Here is a 21,821-nt window from a genome sequence, read left to right on the forward strand (position 1 = left end):
TTTCGTATTCTTTTCGCTTCATTACGTTTCATTAGCATGCAGCACGCACCTGTAAGTGCTAGAGTTGCAGGCTTCCATCATCTCAAAATAAATTTGTTGTTGTTGTTCCATATTGATCGAGCTTACATCTCCATGTTTCTTTTTTTCTTTTTCTAATAGTAATATCAATACAATCAATAGCTGACCAAATGTTGCCAGCTTCACAAACACACATAAATAATAAGGAGTGTCATCCGACCATCAAAGCTCTCAAGGTCTCTGTCGCCATTGCTTCCTCCAGAACAAATGGGACGATTAGATTGCATTTGTATAGGTAAATTTCTGAACAGGCCAACACCCTGCAGCTGATGCATGGTTGAGGACAATGGCTCCAGAATTTCGCAAAGGGTGAATCAGTTTGTTGCATACCGCTCTCCAGGACTTGCCACTGTAGCCAATAAGACCCACAGGCTAAGGGCATTTGTTTGCAAGTCGTACTGCACGTCGCAAAATCTTACTGAAAAGCACCAGAGTCGTGACGTTTTCCAGTTTCTTACAGTTCCATTGTTTTAGCGCGATATTTCACCTACAGTAAAAATTCAGCTAGAACGTACTCAACGCCACGCTGAAGGACAGACTCTGTTCGAAATATCAACAACTCCCGGCCTGAGGCTTCAAACACCGTCAGATTCTGTTCCTTAAATACAATATCACCGTCTGTTCAATAATACTTGCTAGAGTGCTACATTTTTACAGTGCTTTTATGTACATAAAATTTGCATATTTAATTTATTATTTATATAGTTTACAACACTATAAGAGGAAGTCTTATAGCGTAGCTGTACAAACTTCCCTCATAAACGGCATGCCTATTTCGTACCTTACAAAAAGGGCCGGTGACCCTGACACCTCACCTTAGGTAACTTTAGAAAGCCGTACATACTTTACAATTTATCCTTGTGGTTAACGTTTTTAACTAGTCCTTGGGAAGCATGCCAGCATTCACTTCACCTATTTCGGTGCGCGGCCGTCTCCGTACGTGAAGTTCAACGACCTACTCCAGAGGCGCTTGAGTTGCTGTTTCCTGTGGCCCCTCCCGTGTACGTAACTGAGCATTACTCAAAGAAAACTCAAAACAAGCTCAATAAGATACATCGACTGCATTGTGGAACTTGTAATATCTGCACATGCCTGAAATGTCGTATGTACCCATGGCTGTTGCCAGACATTTCTTTCTTAGTTTTGGTCTTATCATGTAGTCGCAACGTGGCGATTTGATTTGAAGTAGTGCAGGTCGAAGCAGATCCTTTAACTCTCCTGGCCACCGCTTTCAAATATGTCAGTGCTCAAGTGTTGTGTACGGCAAAGAGTTACGGTAACCCACATTGGTTAAGAGACGATATGAAAGATGGCTGTGCCTTATCTGCGATCTCACAACTGATTTGCTAACGTGTCTCGTTAGTTGCAGAACAAAGAACGTAAAACTATCATCAGCATGGGCGCTCCCAGGATTGTCTTCCAGGGGCAAGGCGCGCAATCCTCTCACCTCTTTTCCTGGAGACGGATGCTATGGACTGTGCGAGTGTTGAGAAGTTCATACTATTATGCCATCTGAGAAAGATCATGACGACCTATGAATTAGGAGTGCACAATTTTCACAAGTGACCTGACGTCCCTCCCACTTTGTCCCCCTCTCGGTATGCCCATGAGCCTTGTCTAGCAGCCCTCGACACCAACCTGGCCTATCCATTATCAGAGGTGCACCTAACTGCTTGCCTAGCGATAGTATACAACGCTAAGGTATAGCAAGAATAGAGTCTAAAATCGTACGTGTAGAACTGCTTCATATTAGTGAGTTTTAGTATATCGTACGCTATCGCCTTTGTTTACGCAAGAGAGAGCTTGGTGGTTCTGCGCACGCGCAAGACACAAGCAGAGCTTTGCGCATTGCGCAGAACCATCCCGCTATCCCTTACGTATACGCAAAGGCGAAACCGTAGGTTATACTAAAACTCACTATTGTCGAACGCAAGAACAGTAAGCAAGTGAGCTGGTGTGCAACTCAAAAAGGTAGCATAATTCCTTGGGTCAGCGCATTAGAGTCATGGAATTATGCTACCTTCTTCTGCTCCGTATTATTATTACTATAATCTAAAAATTCGAAAGTTTCTTTTTGCACAGGAAGAGAAATGGATGTGTGCAGGGCACGGATAAGCACCGGCATTTATATGCTCAGTTGAAATATGGCAGTCGTCGAAAAAGCCAGACAGCGGCGGGATTCGAACCATGCATCTCTGGATTCCTAGTCGAGAGCCCTTCTTGCTCGCCCTTCTTTCATGTTGCGAGCAAGCCTGCTTTTTGTAGGTTTTAATGCTTGAAAGATTATATGGCTTTCCGAATCGCAATGCTGTGACCTTGTCTTCATACCCTAGCGTCCTCCACTTTTGCAGATTCCTCTTATTAAAGCGAGACATTATGGTCCTTGTTGATATAAATACTGTTTTCCACCTATCATTCGCCGATACTTTGCGGTGTTTTTCTCTCGCGTTGTGCGCGCGGGAGGTTTGGAGCGTGCCTCTTTACTAACGGCCTACTTCCTTGTGTAATTGCCCACGAGCTAACAACCACTGGGACGCTTGGCGCTGTTCCATCTCTTGCCAATCATTGCGGCATGATAAGTTCCAAAGTAAACATGGGTGCACTTAGCAAGCAGCTATGCGCTTACTAAGCAACTATGAAACGTGCTATTACTAAGCCTCATAACGCTAACGGTAAGGGCACGGGTCGAAAAATACTGCATCTTGTGCGTGGTATTTGAAGAAACAAGGTCATACAAACGGAGCGTTCGAAAGAGAATGTCCCCACTGTCCCCCACTGCTTTCCCTCAACTCTCTTTACCCTTTACCCTTCTCCCTTTACCCTCAACTCCGTCTGTCCACATCTGTATGCCGCTTATAGCCACAGTTGTTTCGCAGTGCTAACATTGAATAAGAAAAGGGAGCGAATGTTCCAGGTACATGCCGATGACAGTTTCTGGCCCACTGGTCAATAACTTAACAGGTAATACCTGGCTGCAATTCTTGGCCCATGTCAGAGCCACGTGCAACACCGTAGATGTCTTCTGATGTTCTTGTAGTTCCTCTTGTCTATCGGTTTGCTCCAGACGCTGTAGAATCATACTCTGTATCTCAGTGATCATTGGTGCTTCTTTCATGTGTGTTATTTTCCTTCACCTTCCTTTTTGCGGTATAGCGCAGCCATTGGAGGAGAGCTCAATTGTTGTACTTGCACATAACCTTAACTTCATTTTCATATCTCACATCTAATGTTTCGCGTGTAGTGGGGTAGTGTACTGCTCTCCAGTGGTGAATCACCCCAGGTCATAGTCACGATTTATTAGTTGTTGTTGTTGTTGTTAACAGGTAATTTGACCGGTAAGGCCACCAGAGTACAAATTTATAGGCTTAAACCTTGGACGACACTATTTTCTGCACGACGCTTTCAATCCCCCCCCCCCTGCGTTCCTTTCGAAATGTATTAGCTCAAACAACATTCTCTATCTGCCCTCGTTTTTTCCGCGTGCCACATCATATTTCATTGCTCTACCATCTGCACCTAGACGCCACCTACCATGATTTTCTGTAGCAGAACGTAATAAAATCTTGGTCCACCCAAGGCACCAATACAACCTTACCCTACACTTTTTCCCGCCTCCCGCATCATACGAACAATCGTAACAAGCGAGCAAGATTGATTCGCCATTTATTTTTAACTCGGGCCACACAGCAGATCCTCCTCTGACGAAATAAAAATAACGCCAATAATAAGTTGATCTACAAAGAGAATCGCCGCCTGCCACAACTAAGCAGCTGTAACAAGTAACCATCCCACAGAACGAATGCAGGCCACCATGGGCCGCTATATGATTTGGCCGCGTTGGGAGGAGATTAACATCGCTGTCACGTTTCGGCGGAAAGGAAGACATTCGCCAGGTTGTGGGCTTTTCGTGCTCTGACGAGCGTCGTGTTATTGTACTGTCAAGGCCACCGCCAGGAAGCTGGCGGGGAACAGTGCGAGAACGAAAGTATATAAAACATTGTCGTGCGGGCGAAATAGGTTCTGGACACGGATTGTTTTTGTCATGCGGATGATGAAAGCTGTGATGAGTGCCATTTTAAATGTCGGTATAAGTCAGAACACACAAAAAATTTCAGAATACCTGTGCAACATTTGTGTGTATTCGCAGCTGAAATACAGCGGCAGCTAGCTGTGTCGCTACGCATTGTGGGCAGGCTTTAATACAATTATTTATCTGTGTTTTAGAGTTTTTAACATATAATGTGTTATTATTTCGAAGTTATCTCGTACAAATGCATTGCAACCCGAACCCTGTTCATATGTTTAGGAATCTTTACGATCTTTTCTGAACGAGTTCGTATTACAAGTACACAAGGCAAGAACCTTCACTAAGAACCTTGCTCGAAGAAGCCATCCTCCGCAAGGCCTGGCGTCTTGTGCTTTCCACTTCCGCCACCTGCATCACCACACCTCAGGTGATACACAACGTCGCATCACGCCGCCTTCGCAGCGCGTTTCTTCCGTTACTCACCGCGCCGAGATATTAGGACATACGGAGCAAGCACACCATCCCATGCTTAACTCCGCATGTACAGCTGTCGCCGTAAAACTGCTTATTCCGAGTAGTTCACACTGTGTATTTGTCACCTCGCGGAAGTACGAATCAAGACATACACATGTGCACAAGTGATGATGAAACCTTGAGAATATAAACCAAACGTGCCACTGTGCCAGTTATTGCTTGTTATAGGTCATGTTGTGGACTTCAATACCTGTACGTTGAACCCGCACTTCCATCTTGTTTACTTGGCGTTTTCACGACAGGTTGGATGCCATAGTCACATTGAGAAACTTGTGGTTCCTGACATGACCAAGTGAGGTTTCCCCAGCACAGAATTGGAACCCGTGTGTACTATTCCGTGTAAAGGCTAGGACTGTCCTTTTTTCAGCTTATATGGATGCTTACCTGCATGCAAAGCGTTCGATGACATGTAACATGTGCTGAAGACCCTGACGAAGCGCTGGTCGAGATGTTCCGGTAGTCCAAATGTTACCTGCATACAGTGGCATGTTTAATGTCACTGAATGCCACTACACCATCGAACAGAAGCCTTGTGGCACTTGCCCATGGGTCATGGGAGAAATGTCATCGTCTTCCGTCAGGGCTAAGGTATGCTTCTAACACTCTTCAAACGATCACTTCTAGTAGAGGTAAAAAATGTATGTATGCGCTTTTACCTCTAAAAGTAAAAGGTACACTCTTAAAACGGTCACTTCTCACGTTACCACTGAAAACCGATAACTCCCGCTGTAGAGGTTACATAATGGGTAACGAGCTTAGACGAAACTCTCTGGTGGCCAGATATTACGGACAGCGTCATGAGCACCAGCATGAGTTACACGATCACCATGCGCTCGATGTAACCCGTAAACAAACTGTTACTAACACTAAACTGTTACTAAACACGTAACGCTTATGACGGTTCTGTGTGCACTGTGTCAGCGGAATACTTTCAAGTTTCTGCCACGGGACGAAGTAGTCACACCCTATTTCATAAACCTCTGTGCACAAAGCTTATCGCGTAGACACAGTGCAGAGAAAGAGCACATTTGTGCATTTATTTCAGTGTATTTTCGGCATAGTTTCCATCTTGACAGCCAACCACATCCCGGTACTACGCGACGTTGTGCAATGCTGTGTCAGTGCTTTGTTACGCTAGTTAGATGTTATCCTATACCTTTTACTTTTAGAGGTAAAAACGCGTATACATTTTTTACCTCTATTAGAACTGACCGTTTTAAGAGTGTACCTCAAGCCATGTACCACCCAGTCTGCATAAAACAGTTCATTCCATTGACCTTTCCCGAACACCTGGCTAATATTATGACAGCTGTAATGTATATTTCTTCTGTTTTAACAGAGGCACCACCTGTCCCACCTTCCCCTTGGTAGGGACTTGTTCATGCCTCCAGGAATGGTTGCAGACGTATTCAGCGGGGCATCAAGGGAAGTTGGAGGTGCGGCTCCAAATCGCCGCACAACTTATTGTGTACAAGCCTGGAGACGACTTCCTGTATGAAGATGAGACTGCGGACTTAAGTTCCCGGAGGAGAAGACCATAGAATCGATCTAGAATTCTGCAAGGGGGATATGACTTGAACACGGTTCCTGATGAACCAGCATGAGTCCTCTTTGGTCCTCTTGAATTCAAAGACCGGTCACGGGTAAGCCACTCAAAGAAAGTAACTATAGGTTAGAGTTTGTCTGCAAAAGCAGTAACTGGATTGTTTACAGGGCGAATTAAACGAAGTGGCATGATTTTTCATTGCTGGCAATTGTAAAGTAAATTAAGCAGCCAATGTCATGCGCAAGGTACCCGAAGAGATATCATTCATGAACACAGAAAGAAGTGGTGAACATCCTTGTATTATATTATTTTGTTCGACATGTCATCGAGCAGGGACACCTCTGCGATGACTAAGGACTATTTAATGACTAGTTAGTGTGGTTGTTAATGGCCACCTAATCAAAAGTAAATTATTTGTTATTAATAACTTAATATTTAATTGCTATTTAGGAATAGGCACATCTCTTTAACTTGCTATGGGATTGCATGTGGTATACTGTCATCTGTCGCAAGGAAATACTCCAGTCATTTTCACCAAACTGAAATGTTGTTGTTGTTGCAATGTGATGGGCTGGACCTCTGTAAAAAAATGTACAAGACACCTCGTCGGTACTGCACACTAGAGGACAGGTCTAAAGTCGATCAGGCGGTGTGCAGCAGCTGCCTCCAGTCTTCATAATTCATATCATCAAGCCGGTGCTTCTCTGAGTCACACCCGATGGTCACGATTGTGACCAACGAAATAGCGGTCAGTGTCCGATGACAAAGCCTGGGCAACATCCTTCCACAAGTTTGAGTCATTTGATTATTTCTGAAGGTCTGCAGTACGAGGAACTATTCGAGCGTGTAGGAATCGACGCCTATGCAGACATGAATAACCTATCATTTTTTATGAAGTTATATCAACCGCATGAAGTGCATTAACGGAGCACTCACGTGACCCCCTAATACTTTTTCTTTCTTTCTTTCTTTCTTTCTTTGCTTTTGGATGCGGCGCGTTCTGCACTGAATAAAATGCGCTCCTGCAAAAGGTGGGGCGCAGGTAACCTGAAGCGCGCGCTCGGCCTCAGTTCCGCCACACGGGCCTTTCAGAAATCCTCCACCCTTGGAAAGAGCCTATCGAAGAATGAGGGAACACCGTGACGTAGCGTGGACCCCAGGCACGTGGGCACGTGACTCGTGACGTAGACCGGTGCAGCTGAAGCGGGTATAAGCAGCGCGTGAACGAGGAAGGAAGAAACAAAGAAGAAAGGCACGGGGAGTTTTCGACGTCACCCAAGGATCGTGTCGGGTTTCCGCGGCTGCTTGCTCCGACTTCTTCCATCTTCTTTCTTCCACCAGCTCAGACCTCTCCGGCTTAGAGCACTGGTACCGCCAGTCGAAGATTCCAGAAGAATTGTCTTAGTACGTGCGTTGCAGTAGACATCTTGTTCCCTTATATTCCTGTGATGTACATAGTAACAGTCGGAGAATGCCGGAGAATCAACGAGGGACCAAGCAGAACTTGCACGACTCCATATGTAACGGAATTTCTTGACGGGGTTTCATAATATAGTCTTATGTGCGCCCGAATTCGGGCCACTATTTGCGCTTGAGCGCCATAGTCGAATACTCGAAAAAGTTGAATAACGCTACAGTAGAGGTAACATATTCCGATCGAAACATCCGACAAGACTCCATCAGGAAGTCTATTGGTCCATCAGAATATTTTAATGGATCATCCAGCCAACTTGGCGGCTCATGAGCAACTCCTAGTGGTTCCACAAGATTGTTAGCGGTCCGGCAAATATCGTCCCACAGCCCGTCAGGTGGGTTAATGGCCCCACAAGAAGGCCTGGCGGTAAGGCAGGGCCCCTGGTGGTCCGACAGAGGCATCTAAAAGTCCATCAGTTGGGCTTAGTGGCCCCACAGGAGAACCCAATGGTCCGTCAGTGAGGCTTGGCGTTCCACGAGATGACGCCTCATAGTAGATCAGGAGCTACTCATGGGGCATAGGAGATTAGCTTAATATTGCTAAAACCCTCAATACAAGGAAACACTAAAGGAGAGGCCTACAAAAGACACGACAAAAACCGCATCCTGTCCTAGTCTGGTCCTTTAGTGTTTCCTTGCATTGGGAGCTCTAGCTATTATAAGATATGAACAACGAACTAGCCGGCATTCTTACAGTATTCAATGTGGCAGCTCGAACTGTCCAGTCAGGCCGATATACTGCCGACCGTCACGCTGCTCGTGGTTTATGCCCCCTGATTCATTGTGGCTCGCAATATTTCAATATTGCTTGAGGATTCAGTTGAATATGGTTCGTGATATGTGACCCCCATAAAAGTGTCAGATTAGCGGTCAGAAGAGACGTATTGGCATCAAAGTGGAAGACCAACCACAAGGGCTGCCTCCCTATAATGCCGCAAACGAACTTAGGCTAACACAAACTGAATGCGAATCTCCCTGCAGGAGCTTACATCTGATAATAGATTTTGTAAGTTGTCTTCGTGCAACAGTCCATAACTTCGGAGAGCTGCCGCCGGAATAACGACACGAGAACTAGTTCAGTCCAGAAGTTGATGTAAAATTTACCATGGTCCACTCGGAAGAGAACATTGAATGTCACTCACCGGCGTTCAAACTCGACAGCGTCCAGAATGACTCTCTCCCTGCAAAGAGCTCTGCGGACACCGGCATGAACGAGTTGAATTACCTCTGGTGTTGTTGAAGGTGCCACCACTCAAGCGTGTAAAGACGGTCGAGCATCGCGCGACGCACGCAGCCTACAACAGGCTACGTGCCGTTCGTCGTTAGAATAAGCATCATAAAACGATTGGGATCTTGATAGATGGACGTCCCTAGCCGTATATCCGCTGGATGTCGCGTGTCAGCGTCAGCATGTCAGCAGCGAACATATGGTGTGAGAGAGAACGAAACGTGCGATTGCACTGAAGAAGTTCGATTCTCGATGGACCTACAGAATGTCTCAAACCAAAGGCAGTAAGACACAGGCGCCGTAAGACACAGACACAAAACAGACATTGTGTTGGTGTTGAGCTAATACCCCAAGCAATTCTTCACTTCAGTGTTGCTTGTGTAAGTAAATTAGATAATTTTAGACACGTCACTTTTCTATTTGATTGAGGCAGCAAACAGGACGCTTGAATGTGCCGAAGCTCGAAACGCAAGCAATATATAGTATCTGTACTATCTGTCTTAGGAAGGAAATGGACATTGCGAGATTTTTGTACTTACGCTCTGAACAGCTTTTATATTTTTCTCTGTTGTTTTTCAAAACGCCGTGCGCATTGTTCATTATGAAAAGTCCGGGAAACAAAAACAAAAAAGAACAGAAACAAGATGAAATAACTCGTGTGGTGACAGGGGCTGGAAAAAAGGCAGGAAGTAAAAAATGGTTTCTATCGTGTTTGTGGAGCTCCCGTCAAGCCATTAGACCCTTAGGTCCTAACGTTCCCATCCGACCGCTAGACCGTTAGTCCTGTTGGAAATGTCCGAAATTACAACAGGCCTATTGGCCCATTAGGATTGGCTCTGATGGATTTTTCGATCGGCATAGGCCACTTTCCGAAGTTGTCTATTAAACAGGACAGTATAATCCAAACACCGTTTGCTCCACCATAGCCCGCTTTCACATCTGCTTGTACGCATGCGCCGAGGCGAGGCGCGTATCACTTTGGATGCGCAGACAAGGTTATCTCTGTGTTCAATAGATGGCCCTGGATTGGGACGACAGAAGTGGGGACCAGTGGGGACACCGCGCGTGCGGCACGACCTCTTCGGTACTACTGCAAGGCCGCTTCTGATCCTTTATGCTACCCACGTGGGTTTGTTTTGGCGCGCGCCGAGAGTGGTTCGCTGGAGAGCCGCAAGGATACGACGCGAATGTTGAAAAGGGCCACTATGTCGCCTTGTCCACTATGTCGTCCACTAAGTAGCCTTCAGAATTTCTATTTTATTCTACTGAAACATCTGAGCCCAGAAGATGAGCAGTCTCTGTTCGAAATATCGGCGGCTCTCGGCCTGAGGCAATTCCCTTCATACTTCCTTACCGGTTCGCTGGATTTCTACCCACCAACCAACCCAACAGGCTGACAATATAACGAACGAGCTATGAACGAATTGGGCAACAACAATCAATCAATCAATCAATCAACAAGCAAGCAACCAAAACTTCTGCAGGCCAAATGCTAATCAACGAATAGGAACCATTGAAAGACATCTACATAGGTCATCCTTCAAGTCAGCGGGCAACGCCTGCGAAGAGTCACTCATCATCGCTTTTTAGGTATTGTCGCTGACAGATCGCTGTTCTGGTCTGCGGAAGTACGGCACATGAAAGAGAAGGCTGACTCCACTGTTAATGTAATGCGATACACCAGCGGCACCCGGTGGGAAGCGTCATCCAAAGCTATGCTGGCTCTACATCGCTCCCGGATTCGCCGACTATTGGTGTATCATGTCTAGGTTTGACATGGCTTGTGTAGCTCTACAGAGTCTGTCCTCGAGAGTGTGCTAGACAAAAGCGTCAAGGTACGCTTAGGTGTCCATGCATCCACATCAAACAAGCTGGCGATTGCTGAGGCCAGGGAACCACTGCTGACAGCCTTTCGGGTGCAATAGACGCTTCGGCATTTCGTCCGTTGGTCTACGCGGCGTAACCGCCACTACCTCAGCCATTTAGTATTTTAGTATTCAGTATTTTAGGCCATACATCAGAGACCCTGCTCATCTTACTATTAGCTCTCCAACCATACCGTGGTACTGTACCCCGACATAAGCGCCTCAAGTCATTGCTTCCTGTCTGGAGTATGGTGATCCCGAGGGTTAGGCTGACGGTTCCGAATCTCTCTGTGAAGAAATATGTGCCTATCTGTGTCCAGCGGCAGTTGGCTGCCGACTTAGTACATAACATCCAAGCCCGAGTGGTAGTACATACAGATGTCTCCACTAGAACGACCTGATCGACAAGTGCCTCCGACTTACCCGTACATGGAGTTGAAAGTGGAGTGTGTTCGACTGGAGTGTGACTTCGTCGACTGCAGCTGAACTATACGATCTGCTCATGGCTATGGAATATATAGCGCCGGCTCACTCATGGACCAAGTGGGCGATTTTCTCGGATTCCCAGGCTGATCTGCAGCCCCTTGTGTCTGCAGGAACTACCAGCACTGTCAACCCTGTAGTTGCTGATATTATAAAACTACACGCAGAGGCGGTGGCTACTGGACACGCCATGTTCTTTCAATGGATCCCAGGACATTGCGGTATACCTGGGTAGTATGCGGCTGACGCTGCGACACGCAGATCACATTAGAAGCGCGCGTCACGACTCATCTACTACAGCAAGTCCGACGCTAGGGCCATGTTGTCTGCTCTGTGCCGACAACTGACTGAGGCACAATGGCTCTCTGGCAGGGCTCGCGCCTCGCAGCTACACCGCGTTGACCCGGATCTTACCTCTAATTTCCCGACATCGTTCCCTAGGCCCGTTTGCGTCACTTTACCACCGGCTCCGCCTCAATGCGCCCTACAGCCGACGTCTTCTTCACAAGCTTGGTAAGGCAGATTCACCTAACTGTGGCACTTGTTGGGCTGTTGTGGACACTGAACACATCTTATTATCCTGTCTACGCTATCAGCAGCACCGATTGTATCTACGAGCTTTTTTAGCTCTGCTGCATGGCAGACCCTTCGATGTTGTTAAGGTTCTGGGCCCTTGGTCGCCGGACCATCAGTTCCACGCCATGCAGGTGTTTGTGCGATTTTGCGCAGACTCCAAATTAGCGGTCACAGTGTGACTGACAGTGTGTGTGACAGTGTTTGTGAGTGACTGCCTGAGTGTCTCTGTCATCCATTGTTCTTATTGTAGTTAGCCATTTTTGTTTTTCTAAGCGATCTGGAGTAGCCGGCTCTCGTAATGAGTGCCTCTTTCTCCATTTTTTCCTTCTCTCTTTCAACTTTCAACTCAGCTCAACATCTACATAAGTGCCTGTATCACCTTTATCTTTACAGCCGTTTACCCTTTACTCTCAAACATCTCCGAACTGCCTTATCCCGCTACAAAGTGAGCTAAATCCCAACCTCTCCGAGCAAAATAGTTCAGTGGCACTCTCTTCGGCAGATCCTGTTCTGAGCAACGATACGTGAAATTCGAAAGGAGATAAGTGGTCAGATAAGCAGCATTCCCGAAGGCATCGTGCTCTCATGCGACCACGTGTGTACGGAGGATCAAACGTTTAGGTAGTAATCATTTTGACGAGGAGTCAGGTCAGCTGGTGATGATGATTACAGGTATCGCTTACTGGTCATTTGTAGTGGTCCTGGTACGTTGCGAAAGTGAGGTATTCCAAAAACGGAGCTGTCGAGCGAAATTGTATAGGATGATCCTCGGGGAGAATCTTAGGAGATGTCACCTTAATTGTTTCGGTAGGCGGCATTTGTTATTGGGTGGCTAGAACATGTTGAAGGAAAGGTGCACCGTTCTCTTGTTACGGCTGTCTCCTCTTTAGCTGGAAGTGATTGTGACACTTAGTCCCAGGTTACGACAGATAAACGTGAAAGGTGGTTATTTACATTGATGAATGCCTGCATTCTACGTTTTACAACGAACGACGGGGGAATAATAGATGCGTGGAATATCGGCTCCGCGAATAACGAAACTCATACGTCTCTGACATCGCGGCATTCCCGTCAGTGAGGTGGCCACAGCCCGCGGTGAGGTCACGTGTTTCCTAAAACTAACAGAAATGGCAGAATGCCCTGGCGTCAGAGGTTGACGCAGAGCTTGACGCAGAGCTTTGTTGGAGGGTTTCTGTCTTGGTAGCTACAACACCTAGAAAAATAATTATTTTTTCTTGGAATATCTGGCATATAAGACAATGCGTTCCCGAAACAATGAGCCACAGTTATTAAGGCATCGCAACCCCATTAAATCAGGTGGAACGTTTTCTTGACGTATTTTGAGCCTACAATCCTTGCTGCTCCACAGACTTTCTGCTGTTTCGGTGTCATCCATCTTGCTCGAATTTATCACTAGTGCACCAATACCGACGACACCGATACGGATGACAAATATGGACGACGAGAAAGTACGTAACGCTCCGGCACTGCAATATGGCTTGTAAATTGGACTGTGGTTCAGAGAATGGACAGTGGTACAGCGGTACCGGCCTCAGTGACTCAATTGTGAACGTATGCACTCCGCGATACCAAGACTACGGGTTCACACCCGGCCCGAAGCCCTAAGCAAGTGGCTGCCATCAAACAGGTCCAGACACATCAAACTTTGCGTCACGAGCCTTAAGTGTTGCGGAAATGGAGGTCGGAAAAAAAAATCATGGAGATGTAAGCTTCATCAACATGGATGCTGCATACTCCGCAGAACTTAAAGCTGCATGCTGAGGTAAAAAAGTAAAAAGAGTAAGAACCAAATGAAGAAACACATAGGTGACAGGGACTCACCAAGCAACGGCCGTCAACGCAGTCTGCGAGAGATTCTTCAGCTGTTTTAGATCTCTCAACTAGAACTGCAACCCATCGGTCAAAGTACTCAACACATTAACACAGCTACCATCCCGAAGGTCACCTAAATAACTACACCCAAAACCTCCGGATCTCCTCCAACGGAGGGAACCCCCGCCCCCATTTTTTAACTGATCGCTTTTGAGAAAATTACTTAATATTTTTCTCTATCATCATCCTCAACTCGGCGAGTAGTTGTTGAACTGTTTGTATAAAGCGTCAATCTTGAAAATTACTCGATGAAACTATATTCTTTGCAGCCTCCATGCAAGGCAGGTGATACCTCCTTGTTTCATATTTCCCCGCTCCGCCCGTGTCTAACCCATTGAGCCCAAGTCGCAAACCAATAAAAAGCATTATGAACGGAGAAAACGTTTTAGAAAGGAGTTACCCATTGCGAGAGTTAAAAAGAGGTTCCCCAGAACTGCTAGTAGCAATTCTTCCAGTCTATCTCCTCCCAAAAGGCAGCCGCGAATTGCGACTTGTAACCCTTTCGTGGCGGCAGTCTAAATTGATGCCGCGTATCTGGGTCGCGGAGACTTCATCTACTGTAGGCCATAAAAATTGACAAAAAAATGAGAAGCAATTTTCATGGTAGGTGCAGTGCAGCGATCTGGTGCAACCTTTTCCCCTTCTTTTTGCTGAAGGTACCGTATCCGGCAGGTTAGACTAATCCGGGAAAGCGTGTGATCCGTAATGCGCACAAATATCATGCGTATATCTTCAGTATCTTGCGGTTTACCGGGCTACAACACAGGCTATGTGTTGTAGCCCGGCGTACGCAATACGTAATACGGCGGGGCGTAGCGGTTTATCTGATTTATCCATTTGTTTGGTCTGATGATCTAATTGTTTCCTGTCTAATGTAAAACACGCTCTTGAGAAAGAACCACTCAGTGCTTCACAGAAAAGGCTTCTCAGAGGACGTTAATTGCGGTAGACGGACAGCAAAGATTAGCAGTTGAGCGAAACGACAGGATATGTTCAAAAACATGTATGGGATGTATACCGACAGAATACACAGGAGGAGATCCGTTGATCCTCCAGTAGTCCTGTTGTCGTAGGGAAGCCCATAATATAATAAGCTGCCCTCATTCCTAACTTTTTCTAGTACCTCGTGAGTAACCCGACAGAAAAGGTTTTCCCGCTTTTAAAAACGTTGCAGGATATGTTTTCATAACTTCCCAGTTCTTTGTTCCAGGGGGAAATAACTGCATTTCTCACGCGGAGGAAACTATCTCCTTTAAACGCGATTGTCATCTTCTTCAAAATCTGTTGCTCTCAATTATTTCGTGTTACGTTTTCCTGCCCACACTATTATTTCCTCTTCCTTTCTTTCTTTTGTCAACACGACTCATGCCGGTGTGTGCAACCACATACTTTCATAACTTTGCCTCTTCTGTCTCAAATATGACGTATGTTTATCTAAAAACACCCTCTTGCTACTAGTGTTTGTAAGTGCTCAAACGTCGCCATGCCAGTACTGGACAGCTGTTTCGGCCTTATTGGGTCTTCGTCAGCAGTACGTAGGCAGGCAACGTTTGAGCGGATGGCGTCAGAAGGTCACGTAGGACGTGATTCCTCCCGTCAGGGTGTGCGACTCACCACTGAAAGCCCAGTGCGCAAAGCCAGTGAAGTATGTAATAAAAAAAAAAAAAATATATATATATATATATAGCCGGAGCTCATTGGCTGCACGTATAGCGTATGTTTGTAAGTTATCTCTTACCAGGATTGCTGTCACTAGCAACTGTTATTAGTAGCAATTGCGCTTTCGTAAACATGTCGGCCTTGAGGACACCTAGCCGTATCTTTCATTGTTACCTTTATTTTTACAAACTCATATCCCACTGAATTGCTTCGCAGTTATTTCGCTGGATGGTCAGCATCAGTACAAAATACGTAATTAAAATTAATATTGCTACCGCCGGGCTTATAGTACGTATCTCTACGACGACGCGTTGCACTTGTCCGCAAAACAAAACAAGAATAGAAAGACTGCTTCAAAATTGATGATGATGATGATGATGATTGAATTACCTGCGGCTATTCCGGCAGTCCTATAGCGAGTAGATCACGCTCACCAACGAACCACACAGACTGAATTACACCGATTCTAGCGTGATCTCTCGCCATTCTAATTGAATGTAAAGCAACCAAGCCTCCGGATACGTTGTATAGGCGGCGCTACGTTTGGCAAATAAACTGGAAAGTAAACCTTAAAGCAACAACAACAAGAACAGTAAATTAATTAATAGTGCTGATGACATGGAACGCTTCGCAGCGGTGGTCGCAGGACACATATACCCCACTTCGCAGCCGCCCATGCACGTTCGTATCACTTCGGCGCATCACGAACTGCCACACACGGCCTACCTCGACGTGGACATTATTAATAGAGACGCAGAATTTTTTCACAGTCATTTCCCACAAGATTACATACACTCTTTGTCAAACCATCTTCAAGTTCAACCACCCGTCGAGCTGTGTCACCTGCAGAGCGTGACACGTTCAGGGTATACTTCTGAGCAACGCAGAAAAAAAACAGTAACTATGCGCCGTATATGGAGCCAGAACTGCACTTAAAAATAAAAATAAAGCGAGAGAGTTGAGCAGCAGTGGTAAAAGTAAAGTTCAAAATTAAGGAAAAGCGAGGAAAAGCTGTCGGACGAGGATGAATCTGGACTAAACGATGCACACAGATGATAAACAGGGTTTCGTGTTGCAGATTTTTCCTGTGCATGCACAGGTCGGGTTTGTCTTTCGACTGATAAGGCTCTTTCTTCCTTTCGCACGGTGCGTGCGTAAGAAAGCTTAAGGTCCACGAGTCTCGTTGTCATTGACCTGCCAGTGGAGACCGATAGGCATCGGTTTCTGGGTAAAAGTTCGAATAGTACCAGGTTTATTTCTGTGCGAGATAAGATGCATTTATGGCTGTACTGCTGCGATGAGAGCAGTTCGGGCAGGTGTACTGCTGCTTGTTTTGCTGGAATGCAGATGGGATCTTTCCTCGTGAAAGCTGTCCTCATGAACGAGTCGTATGTGTGGAAATATGGAAATATGCTTAGGCAATGAAATTACAATGTCAATATCACCCCCCCCCCCCCGTCCAAAGGTGGCTAGATGAAATAACGCATTTCTAGCAATCCGAAGCAATGTTAGTGACGTTCAAACAATCTTCTTGGGTGACCTGATGTGCTAGGAAAGCAGTTGTCGCCTGAACGTTACCGCTACATGACATATTTACTAAGTTGCAAAAGTTCATGTTGTACCGTCGAGTACGTAAAAGAGTAGCACTAAAGTAATCATAAAGCATGGTCATATAACCTACTAAAGGGCACAGGTAACTGAATACAAAAGAAAAAGGGGGAGTGCTACTCAGTTTTCTTTTCTTTTTTTTTTTTTCGGTAGCTGAAACGATGGGAACTATATGAAATAGGTACATTTGTATTATTTTTAATCTTGTCATGCGTCTTTCGATCTGACACGCCTTATGCGTCTGAAACGGAGCGGATCCTGTTGTTTGTTTGTTTGTTCGTTCGTTCGTTTGTTCGTCTGTAAGAAAAAAAGGAGAAATTGATCTGGCGGATCTTGTTAATTCTCCCCGGTACATTAGTAACGACGTATTTCCCATCAAGGAACCCTACTAGAACACCTGTGACGATGCACTCATCAACGTCCGCAAAAATTCTATTATGTTAATGATATATACTCTACAGTACTTTGGCCCGATCGCAACTTATTTTATTGTTGGTTTCCCGGCAACGTAAACGTAAACCAAATTGTCTCTTGAATCACCACACGACACGCATAACAGGATTTGACCACAACATGGTCACAGCGCACACTTTACAGCGCCGCAACTGCAATCACTCAACCGCAAAAACACACCAGACATGCAAATCACTTGTTCTGCCTTTCGGTCGGGCCACCATTTAACAGTACGTCTCCTTCTCCTTCGCATTCACTCCCACACCGGGAAACAGCTCTATTATGAGCTCCCCTATTATTCTCACGATAAGCGTAAGACATGTAATTACTCGAGGAAGCAGGCATACATATATACCGCTTTGTGTTTGTGAATGCCCTCCTCGAGAAAGAAATGTTTAAGAGCTCCCGCCTGTACATTATATTTTTTGCAGAAGGAACACGCGCAGAGGAATGTACAACAATGCCAGACGGCTGCCTATACCTCGCATGGTCTCGAATTGAGGACAACATGGCGCATTATGACTCTTGGTGAGGTGCACACACACTCCAGTGTGGCGAAAGGGAGTTGAAAAACACGAGGAAGCTAACGCGCGTTTCCCATCAAGAAACCATTTCTGTACGCTTCCTCCTCGTGTTTGTTTGTTTTCATTGCCTTTGTCTCCTTTTCTTTCACCGCCGTAGCCATCGCTTAGTATTAAGTCAACGTACTCCTAGTTTGCAACGGGCGTCTGTGATATCCGGCTACGGTTCGTTGTACTTTGTGCAAGCGAGCGAAAAGTACGAGATTAAGCATCAGGATTTTCACACTTATTTTGGGAGGTCTTTCTTTTCTTCTTCGTTTTTTTTTTCTTTCGCAGAAGTTTTTATTTCTTTGCGTGGGTTTCTCTGGCGCAAAGGGATGTGTATGCGCAACTCGGGTTGCAAGATAACGAAGTTAATGCTGCGAGACGGTATACTGGAATGTCGGGTTCTCCCGTGTGCTCTTCTGGGCGAGTCTACCTTCTGTTTTCTATAGTCATCCGTGTACTTTTATACTGGTTTATATCAAGGCTCGTACGTCATCTTAAGTACTGTACTGAAGATACTGTATTCTAAATAGTTTTATTAGTATTTTAGTATGTTACTAAGTATAGTTTCTTCGAAAGGTATTTGTACTCGGTCCCAAATACTTCTTTCACTATGTTTTACTCAATGCTCTAATTACTTCTTGTTTACCGGTTACCTTTATGCCATGTTCAGTTTCAAAGCTTTTTTCTGATGCCGTTTTGGTTCCACCTCACCTTCCTATGAAACCCGTCTGCTGGTACTGTGTTATAGCATCGAATTTGAACTTTTTCGAGAGTTTTGTCTTTCGGTCAGCAACGTATCGGTCCAGTGTTTCTTTGTTTGTCCAAGTAGATATATTTTTTTAAAGTAGAGCGAGCAAGGCTGACTGGAGGACATTTCGAAATGCAACACGTACTATGCGCCAATAATGTATGTGCTTAAATAATTCTGTAAAAAACGGTAATCTCGTTGGCGACCAATAATTAACTATCTTAAATGGATCGCTAACACTCACTGAAGTATATCGAGTAATTTTGAAGCATTTGCTACTCTACCCCAATTAATTTCCTTACAAGTGTCTGTACTTATTCAGACATACTCCCTTCAGCACATATTCCCTTCCGCATTCGAGGATGATAGGAACAAGAAAAAGAACGGAGACCTCCAGTATTTAATATGGTATTTTAAATGCATTTCTGATGTGTCTTATTGAGGGTGAATTTAGCAAAGGTCACACATTTCGACCGCGTCGTAAAAAATAGAAGGTGACGTCTCTGGCGCTTCAAACTTTGCACACTTACAGGTATTTGTCTCAAGTTTTATCGATATTTTTTTCAAACGGTATCATTTTGTAGAAAAAATTTAACAAAACAGAGCAAATTCTCACCCCATGCATTTCCTATGGTACAGCCCGAAACCGCGATGTTTTCCCTGTCTCTGCTTCACGTTCATTTCACCGCGCATAGGTGGCGATGCCTCGAAACCCTGTATCTGGTCCATCTGGTTGTTGGTTGTTCCACAGGTTCTGGTTTTGCTTCGTCTCTAGCAGCGCCACCAATACGTGGTGATATGAACGTGAGGCAGACAGAGGAAAAAAAAATGGCGGTTTGCGGGCAGTATGGGCCATAGGAAATGCAGGGGATGGGAATTAGATTTCTTTCTAACTTTTTTTATTTTCTACAAGTGATAGCATATGAAAAAATAAGGGTAAAACTTCGGGCGCATGACTATCAGTCTGCAAAGTTTAAAGCGCCAGAGATGTTGTCTTATATATCTGCGACTCGATCGAAATGTGTAACCTTCGCTAAATTCACCCTGTATATGTCAGCTAAAACGAAATACGAACCAGCCACATGAAAGCAATGTTCAACTAAAGAGGTTAGAAACTAGGTGCACATTAGTTCGCAAGACGTAGAAAACGTATTGTCCTGCAATTCGGTTTCAAATCGCAGCTGGGGCTGTCTCTCTCCGGAGAATACACGACTTCGTACTACCGTCGTCTCATCGACCTGATTAATTAGAAGTACCTCAATGCGACAGATGATTGACTAAGACTCCGAGATCGGTGGTTACGAACGCCCCAGGAAATCTCCCTGCATAATTATTACCGAGCTTATCAGATGCTAGATTCTCCATATCCTGTGTACGAGGCACGCGGACACCGTCACAGCATCATCAAAGCATGAGCGCGTGCCATTTCTAACTGAGCAAGATTGATTGATTGATTAACTGAGCGTAACAATAATTTATATACCCATGCACTTCAACTGAAGCCAACGAACCGTGAAGCGAGCTTTGGCTCTGAGTGGTATACAGCCTTACGCAGATGGAAAGACCAGGAAAGAGCGAGAGAGAGGGATGTCAGGACGCATCATGGACCGACTTCAGGGGAAAATCGGAAAACCCACGGAAAACCTCAGAGGGCACCGCAGGCGTGTGACGTTCCAGTCCCACCATGACCTTTGGCCTCTGCAATGTTCCAGTAACGTTTGAGAGAATTGTGCACACTATGTTTTCCAGCCTTCGCTGGAACATACGCCTCTACTACCTTGATGATGTCAACGTTTTCTCCACGGCCTTCCACCACGTGCGGATCCTGTGCCCTCTCAATCAGTTGCTGGTCCAACCGTAATCTAATCTTTTCCAGTCCCTTTTTCCTTTTTTGTAAGCGGGAATAGCAAGTCGGCTTCTGGAGCCAGGCTAACCTTTTCCCTCTTTCTTTTTTTTTGCAATAAACCTATATCTCCCCCCCCCCTTCCAGTCCAAACGAAGCTAACCGATCAAATTGTCAATGTCAAATCCAATCTCAATCCAACCCAATGTCAATTGAATGTCAAATTGATCCCATCGTGCTCGACAGGAGATGAGAACGCGAGAATTCCAGATGCGATAGACTCTCGCTTTTCTCATTGAAGCACAAAATCAATGCGGACAGTCGGTTGCAGCAAGATACGGGGGAGAAAAGGTGAAACCGTATGTGCTCGTAACTTTCGCAGACGCACTCGCAGCAGTACACGACAAGGTGTGCTCGACGGGCGTATGCCCCCGAAGCAAGCAGCGCAGGACGGGTTGTCGCACTTGGATGTAGGCCATAGTGGAAGCGTGACACCTGGCTGATGTCGTCTGCTTTATTTACCCTGTTTCTGGTCGCCCACCCGCGCTGATGAACGTCATCTGCCATGACGACATGCGCCAAAATGGTGTAGACTCAAGGAGGGGGACATACACTTTTCCACTAAGGGTTCGCTATTTGTCGAATGAAACCGGGTTGTTGCGAGGAACAGCTTGGAGGAAATGTCGGGAAGGTAAATATGACTATAACGAGTAGGCAAGAACATGCCTACTGTTGTGGATAGAGCTTGCCGCTTTCGTATACGGCTGCAAAAGACCCATCGCCTTTTTTTTTTCTTTCTTGCAGGATGTCAGGCAGTTGAGGTCATAGACAGCGGGAAAAAAACGCAGTCTATTTATTTTCTGATGCACTCTGCTGTCGTGACAATGTACAGGCAGGTAAATTGGCATCCTGCTATAGTTCAGGATGGTGTCCTTATGGTAGTACACGCATTCTCATCTTAACTGTACCGCACATAGGAATGTGTACTACTGTACGCATGTGACTAAAACACATCGATAACTGTGCATATATATTGTTAAAAAGTGCTTGAGAAAAAAAAGTCACGCCCTGTATGTAAAATGTAAAAATAAGGATACAGGGAGGATAAGCCTCGCACAAGGTTGAAACTGGCTTACTTTGAAAGAACTTGTGTTGCATTTCGAACTACGTTTTCTACTGAAACAACCAACTTTGCCGCTACTGAACAGATCAATTTCGTGCGATTGCTAAACCATCCT

The 21,821-nt window shown here is 45.5% G+C and overlaps 1 protein-coding gene across 3 annotated transcripts in view; it reads right to left on the reverse strand.

The window, feature by feature from the left end:
* LOC135396165 (ice nucleation protein-like) overlaps nucleotides 1–21,821 on the reverse strand; it is a 59,165-nt gene that overhangs the window by 26,753 nt on the left and 10,591 nt on the right. The window contains exons 1-2 of one of the 3 annotated variants that reach the window (XM_064627195.1): nucleotides 8,801–8,857; nucleotides 5,024–5,111 (exon numbers count right to left, since the gene is read on the reverse strand). The exons of 1 other annotated variant lie outside the window; for it this stretch is intronic. In XM_064627195.1, coding sequence (XP_064483265.1) covers nucleotides 5,024–5,029 — 6 coding nt within the window. In that variant the 5' untranslated portion in view covers nucleotides 5,030–5,111; nucleotides 8,801–8,857. Of the gene's footprint in view, nucleotides 1–5,023; nucleotides 5,112–8,800; nucleotides 8,858–21,821 lie in introns of those variants that run through there. One more of the 3 variants, XM_064627196.1, reaches the window with a different exon arrangement.

The sequence above is a fragment of the Ornithodoros turicata genome, chromosome 5, assembly GCF_037126465.1.
Source record: "Ornithodoros turicata isolate Travis chromosome 5, ASM3712646v1, whole genome shotgun sequence".
Lineage (NCBI taxonomy): Eukaryota > Metazoa > Arthropoda > Arachnida > Ixodida > Argasidae > Ornithodoros > Ornithodoros turicata.